Genomic DNA, 19,022 nt, shown 5'->3' with positions numbered 1-19,022 from the left:
TATATCTCACACACATACATAAACGAGTACTGCACCTTGTTCCAGATAAATCTGCCTCAACATTTCCTGCATTAGTAATATAGCCAATACGTACCTTTCCTTGGAGCTGTAATGTTGCTCTTCTCTTTCTGTGCTTACTACTGATTTTGCAGTGCTTAAAATGAGGTTTACAGTAAAATTTACCTACAAGAGAAAGAATAAATTATTTTATCTATACGTTTATGGACTGAAGCCCCACCGTTGCATCTATAAAAGGATGAAATCGGGGTAATTAATGGTTGCACAGCAAAAAGAATGGGAAACTTGCCACTGAGTCTGTATGGATTTCTTTTGTAGTCCACAGATTTACGCATTTGTTAAATAAGGTGAGGTCATTTATTTGCTACACAGGTTTAAGGTTAATAAATAGCAGACAAACAAGATTCTATAAGTAACAAGTCACAAACCAACACAAGACATCAAGCAGCAAGAAGTCAAATAATCAATTCAAAAAATCTTTGCAGAAGATTCTCTGGACCACAAAAGAACCACCTTTGGCCTTGAACCCTTAATTCCTTAATAGGAGGTCACGTTAATACTTGAATCTACTCAAATAATCTGGAAGTGGCAAGAGAATTTCAATTCAGTTTAATAATTGCCCATCCCTTAACCCCAGGCTGTAGGTGGGATTGAGCGCCCAAGATCTGAACCTCCCGTTCTACAGCAGACTGGAATAAATTACACCGCTGCTTGGCCAGCACTACAGCTTTCAACTCCCGAGTCATCATGTCTTGAAAGAAATAACCTATATTTCCCCCATCGATGTAAATCTGCCACTATTATGGTTTATCTTTATAGATCACATTGTTTAATGGCTGACTATAAGTAAGAGATAAGAATAACTCTGTATTGTTGGAGAAAAATCACCCTCCCCCTTCTGTCCCCCCCCAGCTCTGACCTGTAATTGGATAAGCTACATTTTATTTACTTATTTTCTACTGAGGATTTTTTTATTTAAAGCTCAGGTCTGTCATAACTTGATTCTTTTGAAAGACTAGAACTGCAAGTACAAGGACTCAAATATCAGTGTGGACGTAAGCAACAGAATTGGCAGACCTCCTCCTGACCTACTCAGCCAGGCCTTTCTCCTTAGTTCCATTAAAAGCATTGATACTTGGACATTCTAAAATATTCTTAAATAGCTCCTATATTACCTTCTTCAACATCAAAGGCATAAATTCCTAAACGGAGTGTTGTAGAACATATTTCACACTTGAAGCACTCCCTATGAAAGAAGTGGCCTTCTGCACTCAGCCGCTCCATAACATATACCCGTTTATTGCAGAAATAACAAATGTCACTCCCCCCAATAGACTGAGGAAATTCTTTTCGCAGAGATCCCTGTTAAAAGATAAAAAATAGAAACGCACATAAAACTGCAGCACTACATCCAGATATAAATCCTTATTAAATGGGCAGCTGCTTTAGCTGCTTGAAATTTTACATAGCCCCCTCCACACACAATTAAAATAAGCATCAGTCAGCTTTTTTATTACTCATTTTCTGCAATTCTGTAGGTTTAGACAGTAATTCATTTATCAGACATCAGAAGGACTTGGAAGGGTGAATTTTCAGCTGGATTGCATCCAGCTTCCCCATGGGAGCTCACCAACATTTTGGGTTTGCTCAGGTACAAGAGCAGCATCAGCCCCACACGCTCGGTCACCGCGCTGGCCCGGGCACCTGCGTCTCAGGGCTGTGGGCGTCGGTGCTCCTGGGCAGAGGGCAAAGGCCGAGCTGCCGGCCTCCAGCAGCGGGCACACGTTTGCAGACAAGGAAACGGACACTCAGTTCGTGCACACTCCAGAGGAAAATGCAGACACGGGCTTCAAATTCCAGGGAGAAAACCTGACAGTCCTCAGTCCTGGTGTCTGAACTACCACCTACATCGCTGCAGATGTGCTTCCCCTCTCAGCCACGTTCCTACTGAGACCAGCCCAAGCTGAGGCTTAGCTTGTTTTAAAAAAAAATCAATTTAATTCCTACCACAGACAGTCAGAATATTTTTAACTCATTGAACTGTAAAATATGATCTATATTAACAACTTGAAACTATTTTGAAAGTTTTTGTTGAATTTGGGCTGGCAATTAACATTCTTTAATTGCCACAAATCTCATCCTCTCTAGATACACATGCAAACGATACAGAAAACTACATTATAAATGTATTAGATGTCACTAAGCTGCCCTTTTCTTATTAGAGGCAGGTATAAGGATATTACTTTGCATTGTTGTATTGTGCTAAGCCGTAGGTCGGTACAGATGAGCACCCTGTCTCCACCACAGCCGCCACCATCTCCCTCCCTTTCCCCCCACTGCAATAGTACCACACAGGGGACAGAGGAAGCCTGGGCTTGGCAGAGTCCAGGCACATTCAGACAGGAGCACACAGTCCATGCAACTCATCTTTAATCTGCCAGCAAAGGGCGGCCTCGGAACAATTTTTTAACGTTAAGTGCAAGTCACAATTGTCATTGTCACGAGTCACACTCTTGTGTTTATAAGTTGAGAATCCCATTCCAAATCTGCTGTTAGTGATCCATTTTTCTGTGACGGATCATTTCAGCATATGAACTACATGAAACTTTCCAAATGAACAACCATGCAAATGGAAGAACACACAAACGCATTTTTAAAAATATGTTAATAGAACAGGTCAGAAAGTTGCAATGAATCGGAAGCAATGGGAGTTTAGTGTTGGCTAATAGGTAAGTGTCACCACTACAACACAAGACCTTACTTCGCTTCCCAATACCTGACAGCTCTGAGCAGTGGAGGCGGGAGATGGAGACTGAGAAAAGGGGCAAGAACCTGTAGCTCTGTCCAGAGACCGCTTCTGAATTCAACACAGAACAGTGTCAGAGTTTAAAACCAGCTCTTCTTCAAAATGAGGCACAGCAACTCAGCATTTGTGAGCTAAAAATAACTGTATAAACATGTATTGCACAAAACTTTCTTTAGAAGCCACCCTGATTAATAATTATCTTCTATTACTAACTGTACCAGTAATTACATTTAATAAAAGCCTCCTGAAGTTTAAATTCGTACAGGCAAGTAATAAAAATTTAAATAGAAGACACGGTGAGCAATATTTCCAGCATATTCACACATCAGCATATTTTGCCAATATGCACTTGATTCCTTAGTAAGTGTTAGACTAAAACTTTTCATAATGCTTAACGTGCTCCACAACCAGGGTGTTAAGTTGCTACAACACTCTGGAAACACCACTCTTTTAAATCAAGTTATTGTTTCTTTGTGGGTTCATTCTTACCAGTTCAAGGGGGGAAAGCTGTGGCTTGGGTCTGTGATCATTCACATACAGATTGACAAGAACTTCAGCCACAGCTCCAATGGCATGTGAGACCTTTCCTACAGTCATCTAACCAGAAAAGGGGAGAAGATGAAGAGTAAAAGGAAGAGCTTTAGTTACTCTTGAAGAAGAATTTAATGAGAAAAGGACAAGAATGATTTGAAAACATGCAAACAATGAGAAAGAGAGGCTAGAATAAAGAGCAGAGGCAAAGTCTAGCAGAGCACAAGCATGTTCATGCATGATCAGTGTGGTCCAGCTGGTGGCCATAGAAGGCTTCCATGCAGCCCACATGCTTCTCCCTGCAGACGATGGTAAAACATCTGCTGGGAGCAAATGCTGCTGCCACAGCACAAGGCCACCTACCATGTCCATGAGGAGGCTGAGCTGGGACCTCCTGCCTGGTTATCAGGGTTGGACCATTCCGATAGATTAAAAAATCCTATTGTTCACTTTGACCTCTCAGGACTTTGTTTTGTATTTCAGAACAGGAGGTGGGGTCTAACCTTCCCATGAATGGACCACCAACTGCAGCATTTCAGGAAACATTCTATGAAAACGTACTAAAGGTCCCACATGGAAATGTTTCATTGATGCTCACAGAGTCACCATTCTCCCTCTCTCCAGTAACTCAACGCCAGGGAAAACTGGAGAACTACGCTCGTGAAAGGAAGACGTCTCCTTTAATCTGCTTCACCAAATTTATCAAGGAGACTGTGGTTCCTCAGGCTGTGGCTCCAACCACACACAGACAGACCACTGACTGCATGGTCCAGAATTTTGTGCCAAAACACATGCCTGGGGACTGGAAAAGAAGGAAGGGGTGTGTGATGTGTGTGAGTGGCAGGCAGGCAGGTACTGCAGGTCTTTGTTCCTGGACAAAAGTCTGTGAAGACTTGGTAGATTTACAGTAGTATTTTTTACCCTGAACCAAATTTCCTGTAGTAATTTTAATTTTAGTTTTATAGTCAACATAAGATCCCAGAGCCCCTCTGGTAGCAAAGTCAGCAAGGGCCATCCTGGTATAGCCACGCATCTCCTGAAGCTAGGACATTATTTTTTTTATATATTCTTAGTGGATCCATGATCTATTACGCTACATTTGCCTCCTACAGAGCCCAAATTTTAAGTCACACACTTCTCAGTGAAATGATTTTTCTAGTGCCACCACATCAAGTCTTGCTAATGGAAAGGATTTAAAGGATCAGAAAGTTACCATGAGGAAAGGAGAAAAAATATAAAAGCAATGGCGTTAATGACACTGTAAAATAATATTAAAATATATTCTATCAAGCTTAAAAGCAACTATAAAGCATTGTGAGTGTGTTTTCAAGAATCATGATGGATAAAAATATTCTTGCTAATAAAAAAACCTGAAGTTCAGGAACTTGGGAACATGTCCAGCCCATTACAGCTCCCCTTATCTTTTGAGAGTTATCCCATAATTAACTTAATATATAGGCAGATACAAAATATGTATGTTAAGACAACAAAGGCCATTCAAGGGACAAATTCCTGTACTGCTTTGTTTTGCTTAATATGAAAAGACTTTAAAATATTATTCAATATCTGCACAACTTGTGGGGTAACAACAGCAAAGTAAACTCTTAATTACGTACTACAATGCTGTCCTAAGTGGTACATTAAATTATAAACTGATACTAGAAGTGAGATTACTTGCTACTACAGGAAAACTACGTTCCTTTATATCACTTAAGATCGCCAAAGACAAAATTTTCCTTCCCAAATTCTGCACCTCTGAATATGTTGAGCAACTTTTAGGCTGCATAAAACTTATTACTCATTAATTCCTAGGTAAAAAGAAAGCATTCAAAGTCAGTTGAAGCAGAAAGTTTACCTTGAACTAGTTAAAAGCTGGAGCAATCAGTTAAACAATAATGCTATGCTTAAAGTGCAAGTAGTTGAATTTCAGGAAAAGTATCCTTGAGCCTGAACTACACCTTGCAATTCATCAGGATGGTTGATTTCTGTTCTCCACCCATTGGAGCAATCTGTGTCAACAGTAAAGCAGTCAAAACAAGAAAATTGCATGTTTATGCACACTTAAAAAAATGTTATTACATGGAAATGTTCTTGTAATGAATGTGATCTCACATTCTATGTAAAAGCAAATGGGATTTCAATTTAACCTAGTGACCAAAAGATTGCTGACTCTTCTGGCCTCCTAATCAACCACCAACACAAACACCATTGCTAGTGCCCAGCAGGGAGGGCAGGAAACAAGCGGACCTGAAGACTGATTCGAGCTCATTTTGGAGAAACTGCTTAATAAGGACGTGCCACTGGGGCAAGTTCTCTACTGGCTGTCCTTACTGAATTGGGTATGTGGGTAGTCAAGAGTGGATCGATTTGTTACAGCCTCAGTACTGCACTTTTAAAATGCCTGGCAGAGAGATCTACTTAGACTGGAGCACTGGGCAATGATTAATGGGTGACATTTAAGAAGCTGAAATGCTGGATTCTGCACCTAGGTCAGAGTAACACCAGGCACAAATATAAACTGGGAGAGGAGTGGCTGGAGAGCAGCCCTGCAGGATGGGATCTGGGGATGCTGGTCCACAGCAGCCCAACAGGAGCCAGCGGTGTGTGTCCTGGCAGCCGGGGGGCAAACCCCATCCTGGGGGCATCAGCCAGTCAAAAGAGGTGATTGTCCCGCTGGATTCAGCACTGGTGCAACCTCACCTTGAGTGCTGTGCACAGTGCTGGGCCCCACAATTTAAGAAGGATGTGAAGGTCCTTGAAAGCATCCAGAGGAGGGCAGCAAAGCTGGTGGAAGGGCTGGAAGGATTGTCCTGGGAGGAGTGGCTGAGGACTTTGGGGTTGCCTGGTTTGAAGGAAAAAAAGAGGCTGAGGGGCGACCTCATGGCTCTCTACAGCTTCCTGAGGAGGGGATGTGGAGAGGGAGGTGCTGGTCTCTTCTCCCTGGGATCCAGTGATAGGACACGTGGGAATGGTTCAAAGCTGCACCAGGGAAGGTTTATGCTGGATATTAGGAAGCATTTATTTACTGAGAGGGTGGTCAGACACTGGAACAGGCTTCCTAGAGAGGTGGTTTATGCCCCAAGCCTGTCAGTGTTTAAGAAGCATTTGGACAATGCCCTTAACAACACACTTTAACTTTTGGTCAGCCCTGAAGTGGTCAGATAGTTGGACTAGATGATCGCTGTAGGTCCCTTCCACCTGAAACAGTCTGTTCTACTGAAATGCTGTTCATTCATGAGAATCCACCGGAGCAGCCCCATGAGCACCTGCTACCATCAGAAACCCACAGATAATGATAGGGACAGGGTGCACAAGGAGCAGTGCTTCCCTGCAAAGCTTGTGACTCCTGCCCTTGTACAACAACAGCAAAACCACTGAGCAACCCTGTGTCTTCTTTACACCTCACCCTGCTTGGGGGATCAAAATCTTCAATAGCATCTTCGTATATTTAATAATTTAAGTGTAATAAACTCATTTGCAGAAGAGGGTCTGACCCCAGATTTATGCACATTTCTTTAGAGAACCTGTGAGCTCTTACACAGCTTAGCTTGTTCAACAGCACACAGATCTCTGCCTGCCTGATGCAGCTCAGGTACCCTAGAAACTCAGTATAGACATAACAGGTTTTATATTTTGCTCATGGACTTACTACCCTTGAGGCTACTACCATACATGAGGTCCCACAAACACATGCAATTTCGTAGTGCTGGGGCCACTATCAATATGTATGTAACAGGCTACTGCTCACAATTCAGGCAGGTTTATACCAGTAGCTTTAAATCCTTTGTTGGAAAGGAATCTTAAAGAGTTACCTTAACATTGTGAATTTCAGGAAATAACCAAGAAAACACTTAAAAATCCCCAAGAGTTTGTGATTTACTAAGACTATTGACCTGTCAATGACATGATGCCAAAGCTTTTCAGCAGGTTGATCAGGGTGGCTACTGATGTGGGTAGAGAAAGCTGTCTTCTATACTTCTATACTTCCCTGTGCTATTATTTATAACACCACAGCCAAACAGCAAGTAAGCCTCATTTTCATAAAACAAAGAAAACTCGCTCTATGGCTCCACAAACACACAATGCTTTCCCCTTTGTTATTTCACATCCTTAATGATTTTCCTGGTCTTATTTTGCTTTGAGAGTGATTTATTTATTTTTGGTGCCACCTGCCACATATATTTTACCTCATAGATAAACAACATTTGAGTAATAAGCTACTCTGGGTAGGAAACACCCAAGCTCTGCTTAGTGCTGGCAATTAGAGTCACGTCATTGAAGGGAAGTAGCTGGTCCAAACTCTGCAGGCAGCCAAGCTCACTGATTGCAACATCTTCAGAGCACTTATGACATATTGTGTGGATTCACTCATGCAAAGCTCAGATGAACATAGTTTTCTGAAGGTCAATCCAACTTGAAACAGAAACAGGAATAGCCAAAGCCCAGCCTGTAATATATTTGTTAATTCATAATTCTACCTATGCAAATGTTGACAGCTGATTAAAGCTAGAAGGTAGTTGTGATTATTACTGGCAACTTGCATATAGTGTCATATAGAAGTTAATTCTTAATAAGTTGTAATGACTGTATGTCTTTAAAAGAAACAATATGCTACCATAGCCTTCCTTTCAAGTGCTCCTTTCAGGACTGAGGCTTAATAACACGTTTCTGTAATAAGACAGTAAGAATCCTCAGCCACCACTTTCAATAAATATGCCACATACTGTTCTGATGAAAATCTAACAGATGTAAAGGATCGTCATGTCTGATAGCAATCTCAGTGGTCACTTGAAATTAAAATGACAGTACTAACTATTTAAAGGATGGAAGGCTGCTGGTATTTATAGGTCATATCTCATGAAGTCTTACAAATCTCAAAAGGCTTGCATTATCTTCCGTTCTTCTGCTGGGAGAAGCAAAAACAGTGAGAGCAGCATGAGGGAGCTCCTTCTGTTGGTTTACCAATCCTGAAGCCTTTTTTCATACTGAAGTCTAGACATACCTAGTGATATCTCTTGGAACAGAGACCAGAAATACAAATTCTGAGCCCTATAACCCCACCCTCAAGATAACACAAACACAGGCAACTACCACTACATGTTCCCAGCAGAGATGTCCAAACATATTGTTAAATTATCATGCACAGTACTTATTGTACACTGTGCACCTGAAATATAAAATTTTATTTATAGAGTGCTACACATTTAGCCAGTGTTTTATAGAGTAAGATAAAATCTTCGTGTTCTGAAAAGTGTGCACTCTTAAAAGACAAAACATGGGGCAACAATTTAACCATGGAAGGGTATGGACAGATTCCTTATCACGAAATTAAGGCAGCGGCAGGTATTCCCTGAATATTTAATACTCTCACAGTAAACACAGCAGTAGGAAATCTGCTTCTTGGGAAAATTTTGCCTGAGAAATAACAAAAATTAAGCCAAAACATGGCCTGTGTAACTAGAAGAGGAACAGCAGTTAAGTTACCAAAGGGAGGTCAAGCTAAAGCAACAGGACTGAATTGACCCCGCAGCACACAAATAGGATGGAGAACAAAAGTGCAAATAATGGTAATGAACACAGGTCCAAAAGGCCATGGAGTCCATCCCCCGTCCTGAGGGCTGGATTCGCTTTACTTGTGTAAAGCAAGTGCACACTGGCACAACATGCTCCAAAAGGCACCAGTGGTGCAAACTGCAGGCCTCACCCAGCACCCTGCTCCTTACCATGCAAGGGTCCCCTGTCCCCATTCCCAAGCCTGACCCGAATCTCCATGTCCATGGTGACCATCCATCACCCCTCAGTGTGCTGACAGCGGGCACGGAGGACGGGCACCCTCCCCTGCTCTGCAACCACCTCACCAGACACTACAGCTAACTCACCCTGTCCAACCTCTCCACTCCCTCTTTGCTAGCCCTGTAGCAAGGGTGGCACCAACAGTGTCACTTGTACCCACTGGCAACCCTGGAAAGGAAGCTCAAGTGGGTTTTTTGAACATGGGCATTCTGTTTGGATCAGCTATTACCTCAGCTACCTCGAATGGGAGGAAAGAAAAAGTTTTCCTGTTGATTATCAGACCTGCTATTTAAAAATTCTCAAATATGCCAAAGAATACATGTACTCCTATCTAACCAGCCAAATATTTACCAAGTGACATGAATATATATTTACTGTGCTGGTGACAGAACCAGATTTTCTTGCTTCAGCTATGCTGCATTCTGCCATTACCTCTAGAGAAAGCACTTTCCATTAAACTCAGCCTCAGTGAAATCAAGTCACAACAATCTATCACTGCACCTTTTAAATACAATGGCAAAGTAATACAAGGCTGTGAGCGCACTTTAAACAAAATGCGGTTGAGTTAAAACATCCAAAAATGACTGCTCAGACCCAATCTTCTGTAAGAAGGAATTTTAAAATCCCAGTAAAATTATTACTCACAGGGTTTCCATATGATTAAGAGCCTAGTTCTCTTATTCTAAAGGGTTGTTCACATTGGTGGTGGTTTTTCTGTTGTTGTCATTTTCGTGTGGTTTTTTTTTTCCTTTGCACCATCACAATGGTTCTCCAGATCAAATAAGTAACAAGTCCTGATATTATGAAAACCATTACTTAGCTTAAAACCCATCACATGCTGTAGCTCCTGGGTCATAAAAAGTAAGAGGTAAATCCAGGCAAAGGAATTAATTTGAAGCTGAAGGGAATTAGGGGATTACCCCAGTAAGGCACTTGCTGGGCTTGCAGTGTCCTTGAAGAGCTGTGTCACCTATATTTTCCTGGGGAATGAGAGTAAGGAGTCTTTTCAACACAGCTCTGTCTCAATTAAGGAATGTGCCTTTGCAAACTGCAAGTCAGCTCAGTATCTACCTGCTCAGCTGAGGCCGTGAGCCCAATTCCAACCTGCATCAACAATATGGTGCAACATAACCTAAGAAGATCTAGACCAATTCCATGAAATGGTCCTGCTGAACACCTACCAGATGGGAAATCACCTTCAGCCAGGGCTTACCTGAGGTTGGGCAATACTCATGAGTATTTCATAAAACTACTGTTATTTAAATACAACAAAAGCAGGCAGAATGCTTTGCTCCTCCTCGTAACAAATGCTGACGGTACCCAATTTTGCTGAGTAGCACTTGTTTTGTGTGTCAGACAGCAGAGCTGCCGGCTCCAGCAGCACCTGTATTGGGTCACAGCAGTCACCTTCAATACGAAACCTGAAGTTTCCACCTTTATTTCCACACCAACGCTGTTCAATACAGCGATATTCTCAGACGGCTGCTACATAATCTGTGTGTGAAAGAAAGAGAACCTGGGCTTTCACCTGCCCTGAAATGCTGAAAAATACCAGTTTCCTTCAATTGAAATCCTTCTAAAAACAAGAGGGGTTAGAAGCTAATGTCATCTAACCTTCCACAGACAAAAGCACAGCCACTGGAACATCAGCTTAAGTTGTAAGAGCTGAATATCTCCAAGTGTTACCTAACTGCTTCATTCAGAGTATGCATGTTTCCTCTCTGTAGAGTCTGCTGTTACAAAGAACTGTATTCTGACAATCAATGTGCAGAAGCAAGTTTAAAATAGAAACAATAAACAAAACAACAATAAAATCTGTCTATTTCAGCAAGTGTTCACGCCATTCTAAGAGGTGTTCTCTAATTAAAATAACCATTATTGTGCAAGTTCTTCCCTGCAGTCCAGACTGAAACACAAATGTCATCCAGGATCAGGTAACCAATCCCATAACACCCAGTCAGCTACACAACGTGAAGCTCTCTCTCTCTCTGCTAGGCATGTCTGTGCTATTATCCAACTACACAAAGCTCCAAATAAGCAGCAAGGCAAAATTTTCATAATTGAAGAAAAAATTTTTGTGAATGATTTGCTCTGCTCTTTAGATTTATACCAGAACTATTTTAAACTATGACTTTCCTCTTACAAACATGCAGAATCAACAACAGTGAACAAAGTAAAGTTTGAGTCAAACGTGAAATACAACCCGTACAACATCTGCTGGCAGCACTTTCCATCCAAGCCATTTCTCAAGCAGCATCAGCTTTAGTGCAAGTTTGGGCTTTATAGGAAAAAATCTGTTAATAGAGTACCTGTCTAGAAGGAATAGCAGGGGAAGCTGAACCGACAGATGATGGAGAAGAGGCAGCAGCTGCATCATGAGGTGGAGGGCAAGAGGGAGCTGGGGGCTGAGAATGGGCTAAGCCTTTAGTAGGTAGCTTATTCTGTGTAAAGCAGAAACAGGAGAATTATCCAAGAGGCAGTGACATTAGCACAGGTTAAGAGAATAAATTCACAGTCATGCATTAAAAAAAAAAAAAAAAAAAAAAAAAAAAAAGAAGAAATATAATAGCCACAGTTCTGGTCTGTTCTCTGTTTCTGCACAGTGAGGAGCCATGGAAATCACCATGTCAAAAGATATTATTGTACTCAGATTTCTTATCAAAAATATTTACAGTGGACAGTAAAGTAAGATAGTGCTAGAAGAAAGCATAAGAAAACATAAGGAACGCCAGACTGCACTAAGAGCTACTGCTCACCAATTCATTAGAAACTGTGAGCTACCAGCGTATACTTAAGCACAAGACATGGTTTATTTTAAGAAATATCTCTTGTGCTAAAGTACTCTGACTAGCTTTATGACTGAGGTTGTGTTTTACCTAAATTAAATTATGCAATAATATTTAAACAAAGCTTTTTACCAGTCTCAGGATCCAAATTATTTTTCAGATCCACTCAGGATGAAAAGAACGTTAAATAAAAACCAACACTGCAAATTTTTTCCCCTCATGAATTCTTATATATCATCTTTGCACTTCTTCAGGTGCGAAAGCTAATATTCACCTTTGGAAACTCCATGTATCCAAACATCGAGGCAAGATGTGCTGCTTTCTCTTTAATGTTCTTTTTATGAAATTCCCTATTTGCTATATTCTGAGCTCTCTTCTGCATTAAGGGCAAGAGAAGGAAAGCCAAGAAAAGAAAGAATAAGAGAGAAAGATTCCAGTTAATGCCACATATATCATCAGAAAACAGCACGTTCGCAGAAAGACTTTTTATTGTCTTAATATAACCTAAAGTCAACAGAAAAAAAGGCAGCATAGCCAGGGAAAATACAGATTAACATACACAGTTAAGAGACAGAAAGGAAAAGAAATTGCTTGTCACCTGTTTCATTTTTTCCTCCAGGTGCTGAAGACGCTCAAGCACTCCAGAAAGTACAAATGCAGCAGAACAGGCAGATGCGAGATTTTCAGAGGTTTCTGACAGACTGGGTTGGGTATCTGTTTTTTGTATAGTCTTTGTTCTCCTGGCCATACGATCAGAACCATTTAAAGACTGTTTGGGTTCCCTGACCTCGTGTTCACTCCTAGCTACCACCTGAAACTGGGAAACACTGCAAGTGAAAACAAATCTGCTCTCTGCATTACCATGCAGCATATGCAGCTTTTAAAGATGCTTCCGAAAGCGCAGCACAGGCATGCACATCACTAGAAATAAAATGTTCCCACATCACTCCTTGTACACTATCTGCTGCACCTCTGATGCTTGTGTCCATGCACTGAAGTAAATTAGTCCTACATAGTTTACACAGGTCTTGACATCCTTCTCTAGGTTTGTCTCAGTTTCTATGAACAACCCCAGACAGCATCAGTGCACAAGAACATGACACTACTTCTCCTTTTAGGGTTTTTATCAAAGGTGTTGGAGGGTTTTTTGGGTTTTGTTAGCATTACATCTGCCTGAAACTAAACTTACAATCAAATTGTAAGAATATCAACAGCAGTTCTTGGCATAAATATAGATCTAGTCTGACTTGAGCCAAGATATAACGTATTTCAGATTTAAAGCATTCTCTTCAGAGACCTATTCTTTAGGTCTCTGAATTTAAACCTTCATGTAAAATAACTTTTGAAGCAAGCGAAACATTTGAAACAGTTCAGCTTCATCAAATTTAGTCTTAAAAATGATCTTCCAGGGGGTCTTTTTGTGACAGTTTTCTACTTCACCTTATCTGTCCAATTTAAATAAATAAGCAAACTTTCCAAATTTATCAGAATGAAAATTTTGAAACCTAATGCAAATCAACTTGTAGTATGCTCCTGATGTTTCGGGATAGCACACCTGCCTTTAAAACAGCAATTCTCAACCCATTTACGAATCTGCATATTTCATCAAGCTGATCTGCAGATTTCCACGTGCAATGCAGATCTCATTTCACTGCAGACTACTCTCAAAATGCTACTACAGGATATTTACTGCCATTTAAAACTCTAATGTAAAGTGAATATCATTATTATTCAATATGAGAATGCTTTCATTGGAAGTACTAAGAGAAAAATTAGAAAACGTATTAAAAATTTTTGCCCCATGTATATGATGCTGGAAAAGAGCTTCCAGCAGAAATTCTTATAAGTTCTTATAAGTTCTGCTTAAAGGAATAAAAAACTTGGGCATCAATATCAGCTTTTCAATGCCCCAGCTTTTATCTTAAGACATTTTTTCTGGTTTTCTCAGGGTGGAATCAGGTCAAAACATTGAGTACATGCACAGATAAATTTTCAGGTGCTGCCGTAGTTTTCTATCATGTTAAATATAGCTATATAATGATATTTATACAATTTGGAATCTGGATATGATAACACAGAAACCAACACTTATATTTTTAGGGATTTTTTTCTACACAGTTACTAATTATTTCAAATAATTTTCTCATCTGCTCAACCAGGTATAAAATAGCCTTAAATTTTAATGTGGCTTTCACACTTTTCAGGTAAATATATCTGATAGCTCTGCAGATAACATCAAGATATTTTATACATTCTGTAGTTACACAATAACACTAAGTTCTCAGCAGTAAGAGGAATGGTGTGCTTGTCAGGTGTTACCCATATGAGCTCCTACCTGCCTTTTTGGTTGAGGTGGAAGAAGACTTGGATCCTTAGGTTTAGCAAAGCGAGGATTAACAGGAGGGTCAGAAGACAGCAGGGCTGGTCTATCTGTTAGCTCCTTGTAAAGCATTTTAAAAATTATGAAGACAGAGTGGAAAAAAAAGGAAGACAGTAAATAGGATTCAAAGATCTTTTGAGGCAGAAAGAAAAGCTGCTTTTAAAGACACATTACAGAGATCAACAACACGTTTTGCAGATTTTTGTCACCTACCCATTTTATTAACTGCTTCTACCAAAGTTATACCTAAAAATCAGCACATTCAGTATTCTTCAGGAGAGGTTATGATCAAAAGGCAACACTTTGAGGCTTCCTTCAACACAGCCACACAAACCTCTGTCACACGTGGAAAGCTCAGGGCATTGACAAGGAGCCAGGTAGAGTGCAAACAACAGCGGTTCACGGGCTGAGCTGCTCAACATCTATAAAGCCTACACTTCTGGAGGACTTCAATATGCAAATAAACAAATGGATACAAGCACAAATAAGTAAGAAAGCCACCACCCCTGACGGAACCTCAACACTTTGCTCATCCTTCCTTCAGATCTTTTAGGTGACAGATCCAAACTCCGCTGACTCAAACCTTCTCGCTGGCTCAAGTGTGATTTTGATCTTATCCCTAGCGTGACAGCACAGGATTATTTTTAAAATGCCACTAATCACACTGACAAACCACCATGAAAACTCTGCGGCATGCACAAACATGTTCCATTTTGCCTACTTTAGGAATGGAAATGGCAGCTGGACACGTCTTGCAAAAGATTAGGTTCCCTTCTTATGCGTTCTAAATTTTCCACAAAGAAAGATTCCAGTGCATGTGTGATGTACTTTACTCATAGGATACAGGAAAAAAAGTCCTTCTGCAATACCACATGCAGCCAGCTTAGTCTTCCAACAATCCAAAAATTCTAGTCTGGCTTGCAAGAGATTTCTAGACATCGTAATTCCACAACACTTTATTAATGTAACAGATATTAATACATTACATTAATATGCATTGGTCAATCTATAATAGTCACATTTGTTCACTAAATATTGAGAGGAATCCCTTTAATTTGCATAAAGTATACAAAAGACAACACTGCAAACACATAAAAGATCCATTTTTTCCCTTGGAAATCTGCACCACATTCACAAAGAGGGACTACAGTTTAATTTCAGAGGTTACTTTTACGTTCATCCATGACCTACCTGCCTCCGTAAAATTGTATTTGGAGCATTCTCTTCAAACTTTGCCAACAGTTGAGTTGCCATTGATTTAACTTTATTCTGGTTCGTTCCTTCCTTGCTATCATTCTGTTCTTTCCCAGCATTTGTCCCTTGGCTTGAAAAGCCTGAAGCCTGCAAGGAAACAACAAATTATGTTTTTCTTGAGTTCACTTATGACACTCATGAAGAGAGAGAAATAGATAAAATCCTTATTAGCAAAGGCTGAAAGGAAATATAATCTACAGGAAATTAAAAAATGACACCGTTAAGTGTGCAAAAGTGACCAAAAAATATTTTCTTTGGTCCCAGAGCACAATAAAAAAGGAACATGAGTCAGTGCTGGTGAAGATAAAGCAGAGTCACAGATGTAACTAATCAGAGAGGGTCTAGGAATCAAGCTGCAATGCAAATTCTTCAAACAAAAATTTATTTAAATAACCAAATTGGGGAAGAAAAAAAAAAAAAAAAGAGCCCCCAAATGCCCAATAGTTTAAACGTTCTTGGGTCAGAAAGAAAACCAATGCAATTTAGGTAAAGCTGTCCTCCATATCAAATGACTGAAATAAATGTAGCTCTTCTTCAGTGCACACCACAATAAATGCCAGGTTCTACGGGCAGAGGCTTTTTGTTCCTGCCAAGCACAAGTGGCCAAGCCCTGGTCCCCCGAATCCAGCTGCTTCCTCTGGTGCTCATCAAGGAGCTGGATGCGTGTGGACACCACTGAACACCAACCTCCTCAAAGACACCAAAAAGACCTTTTCGACGTCTTTTGTTGGTCTCGTTTTCTTCCGTTTTCCCTTCAACCTGAAATGGTAAAGTCAAAACAAGTTCTATGGATTACTGCAGCAGTTACCAGATTTACCCAAGCAGTTCCTCCCACGACTCTGATGGGCAAAAATACACACTCGTACGCTTGGGTGAACACAGCCCCTACAACACTGATGTTTACCTTTTCCTCCTTCAGTACTAAAGAGTTTATAATTCACAAAGCACTAGCACATCCTTGAAGAAAAAGGCATCACTTATTCCATGAATGTTAATTGAGACTACACTGGTTTCCATATAAACAGCAGAATCTAAACCCCTCACTCTTTCAATATAGCCTCCACATCTCTTGACCTGGATGCCTGCATGCAGATCATGCATTCAAGGTGCAGACATATCTCCTTTTTTGGAGTAATTATTGTGTGCCTCAAAGGTCTGCCCCCGTTGTAAGGTTCACCTCCCTGACTATGGCTTTACATTACAGTACTCCAGCAACCAACTTGGCCGTTTCGTCCTCAAGCTACGCACATGTTTGAGTATTTTACTGAACTAGAGATCACACAAATAATAAATAATACTTCATAGTCAGTCTGCACAAACTTGCAAAATAGTCAATGCTTTAAAATTTGTATCAGTTCTTATTATAATAGATTCAGTCTTGAAGAACTGGTATAATGAAGAGGTTTGTTGTTTTTTTTTTTTTGTCTGATGAATTTCATGTTAGATTGTATTTTATGAACCATAAACTACACACTACTTATTTGCATTTACCCATGCCGTAACTTATTAATTGCTCAGCCAACTTAAAAAAAAAACAAAAAAAAATTAAAAAAAAGAAAAAAGGAATAAAGAGAGAAAGATCAAAGAATACAAGCTTCCTTTTTACATATACACTGTTTGTAATAAATCATTAGGCAGTGAACAGAATCCCAAACAACTTCTGGGCAAATACCAAAAGAATCAGATGACAATATTTTGATTGCTTTGCATGCTTTGGTACATCGTCTTTCAAGCACCAGCTCGCAGTAACCTAGCTTTACACTACCTATAATCATTAGTCTACCAAAGAAGAGTGAACAACATAACAGCACAATGTATTCTGCATAATAAACTGTACCACATAAACGCAGAATGTACTTAAGTGAAGGGAACAAAGAAGATGTTGTCTTTCAAAAATCTTATATAAAGGATTTTCATTTACATATTCACAAAGAAGAGAAAGACAAAGCAATTTAACTGCCTAGCAAAACTCCAAGAAAAAAAGGATTGTGCCCTTTATTGTGTAAACACCTCCATGCATTTATTAGTCTGGAGCACAGGAAATCCCAGTTCCTCTCCAGCCTGGCTGATACTGGGAGGAAAATGGAAAACACTGGCTGCCAGAACAGCCACCGCCAGGCCCTGTATCCTGCTGTCATGGACCAGGATCCCTCTGCCAGCCAAACTCCAGGACAAACCAGGTGGTATGGGAAGCTCAGTAAGCGACACTCCGTCACCCCAAGCAGTTTTTGCTTCCGTGCTTTCCTATAGTCACACTTGGCTACAATGCTCAGCTCTTTATGGGGGAAAGAACCACAAAACTGAAGCCACAGCCAAACTCTTAACTCGGGCAGCTGCTTTCCAAGGAGCTTCACTTCCCAGCTATTAGTAGTTTCAAATGGTTACAGCACTCCCAAGTCTCTGTCCTAACCCAAGTACTGTGTTTCTCGTGAAGTTTCATGTCCCACCCATGACAAAGCTGCAGAGCCTCGTGCAAAATAAAGTCTCAACAGACCCACTTCCCCAGGCTGATTTGGAAAATATCGCTTCCACCTCTCCTTTCAAATGAGCCCCTATAGGGTGAAACCAAAGGGGCCCAGCAAGCAAATCACCTCGTGCTTTCATGTAGTGCCAAGAACTCTACCTCCTGTTATGACAGAGGCTTATTTCTTGATGGGAGGTTAGTCAGAGGCTGTAACGGCTTGGTAATGGAAAGCTCTCCCCACTACTAAAAGCCTCTTTACTTCTGCAAATAACTCATGGAAAAACAACAACATTGTGGTCAAGAAAAAGGTTTTTCTTCTAAAGAAGGCACCCACACGAAAAAAGCAATGTTGATTTTGCCTGTTTGGTTTCTCACTGGTTGGTTAGCTGGGAAATGTTCCACTGGGCTTTGTGTACATGTGTATAGCAGGGAAAAGTTATTCCTAACAAGGATATATGAGGCTACTGGGCAACTGACTGTCCATAGGTTCTGAAAATGTGTTCGTGGATGGAAAATACTCAGGATTTAAGTAAATCTAGGACATATTTGCAAATTCTGAAGTAATTTTTCAGGTTAAAAAAAAAAAAAGTCACATTTCTACCCAAACTGAGAAGCAATATATTAAAATACTGAGAAATATAGTACATACATGTACATTTGAACTTCTGTAAAGGACACTGAATTCCTAAAGAAGTAGGAAATCTGTACTTTTGCAGGCAAAAGTTAGTCTCTGCATAGGTGTAAATGAAGCAATACAGTTAAGCATTAAAGTGGTCTGTTTAAAAAAAAAAAAAAGAACAAAAAAAAAAGAACTTGATAATCATCATAGTTGATACACAGTTTCTGGATATCCCAGGAACCTCAAAACCTGGAACAGTTTCACATTAAGCTATATTTCAGAAGATATCCAAGTTAAATTCCTATTGGTGGAGGAGGACATGCTGCTGTCTAACTTGTGCTGGTTAATCTACAACAGTTGTAGCTGAGACT

At 40.3% G+C, this 19,022-nt stretch overlaps 1 protein-coding gene across 16 annotated transcripts in view; it reads right to left on the bottom strand.

Moving 5' to 3' along the window:
* MICAL2 (microtubule associated monooxygenase, calponin and LIM domain containing 2) overlaps positions 1 to 19,022 on the bottom strand; it is a 133,211-nt gene that overhangs the window by 56,158 nt on the left and 58,031 nt on the right. For 6 of the 16 annotated variants that reach the window (XM_065065329.1, XM_065065330.1, XM_065065320.1 and 3 more), the window contains exons 15-18: positions 16,256 to 16,327; positions 15,506 to 15,655; positions 1,194 to 1,380; positions 95 to 183 (exon numbers count right to left, since the gene is read on the bottom strand). In XM_065065329.1, the coding sequence (XP_064921401.1) occupies positions 95 to 183; positions 1,194 to 1,380; positions 15,506 to 15,655; positions 16,256 to 16,327 (498 nt within the window). Of the gene's footprint in view, positions 1 to 94; positions 184 to 1,193; positions 1,381 to 2,779; positions 2,876 to 3,313; positions 3,422 to 11,457; positions 11,590 to 12,208; positions 12,311 to 12,532; positions 12,752 to 14,269; positions 14,375 to 15,505; positions 15,656 to 16,255; positions 16,328 to 19,022 lie in introns of all 16 variants that reach the window. The other 10 variants (XR_010473112.1, XR_010473113.1, XM_065065322.1 and 7 more) reach the window with 4 other exon arrangements.

This window comes from Columba livia, chromosome 5, assembly GCF_036013475.1.
Source record: "Columba livia isolate bColLiv1 breed racing homer chromosome 5, bColLiv1.pat.W.v2, whole genome shotgun sequence".
Lineage (NCBI taxonomy): Eukaryota > Metazoa > Chordata > Aves > Columbiformes > Columbidae > Columba > Columba livia.
The sequence above is the reverse complement of the archived record's forward strand: the minus strand, read 5'-3'. Positions and strand labels throughout refer to the sequence as shown.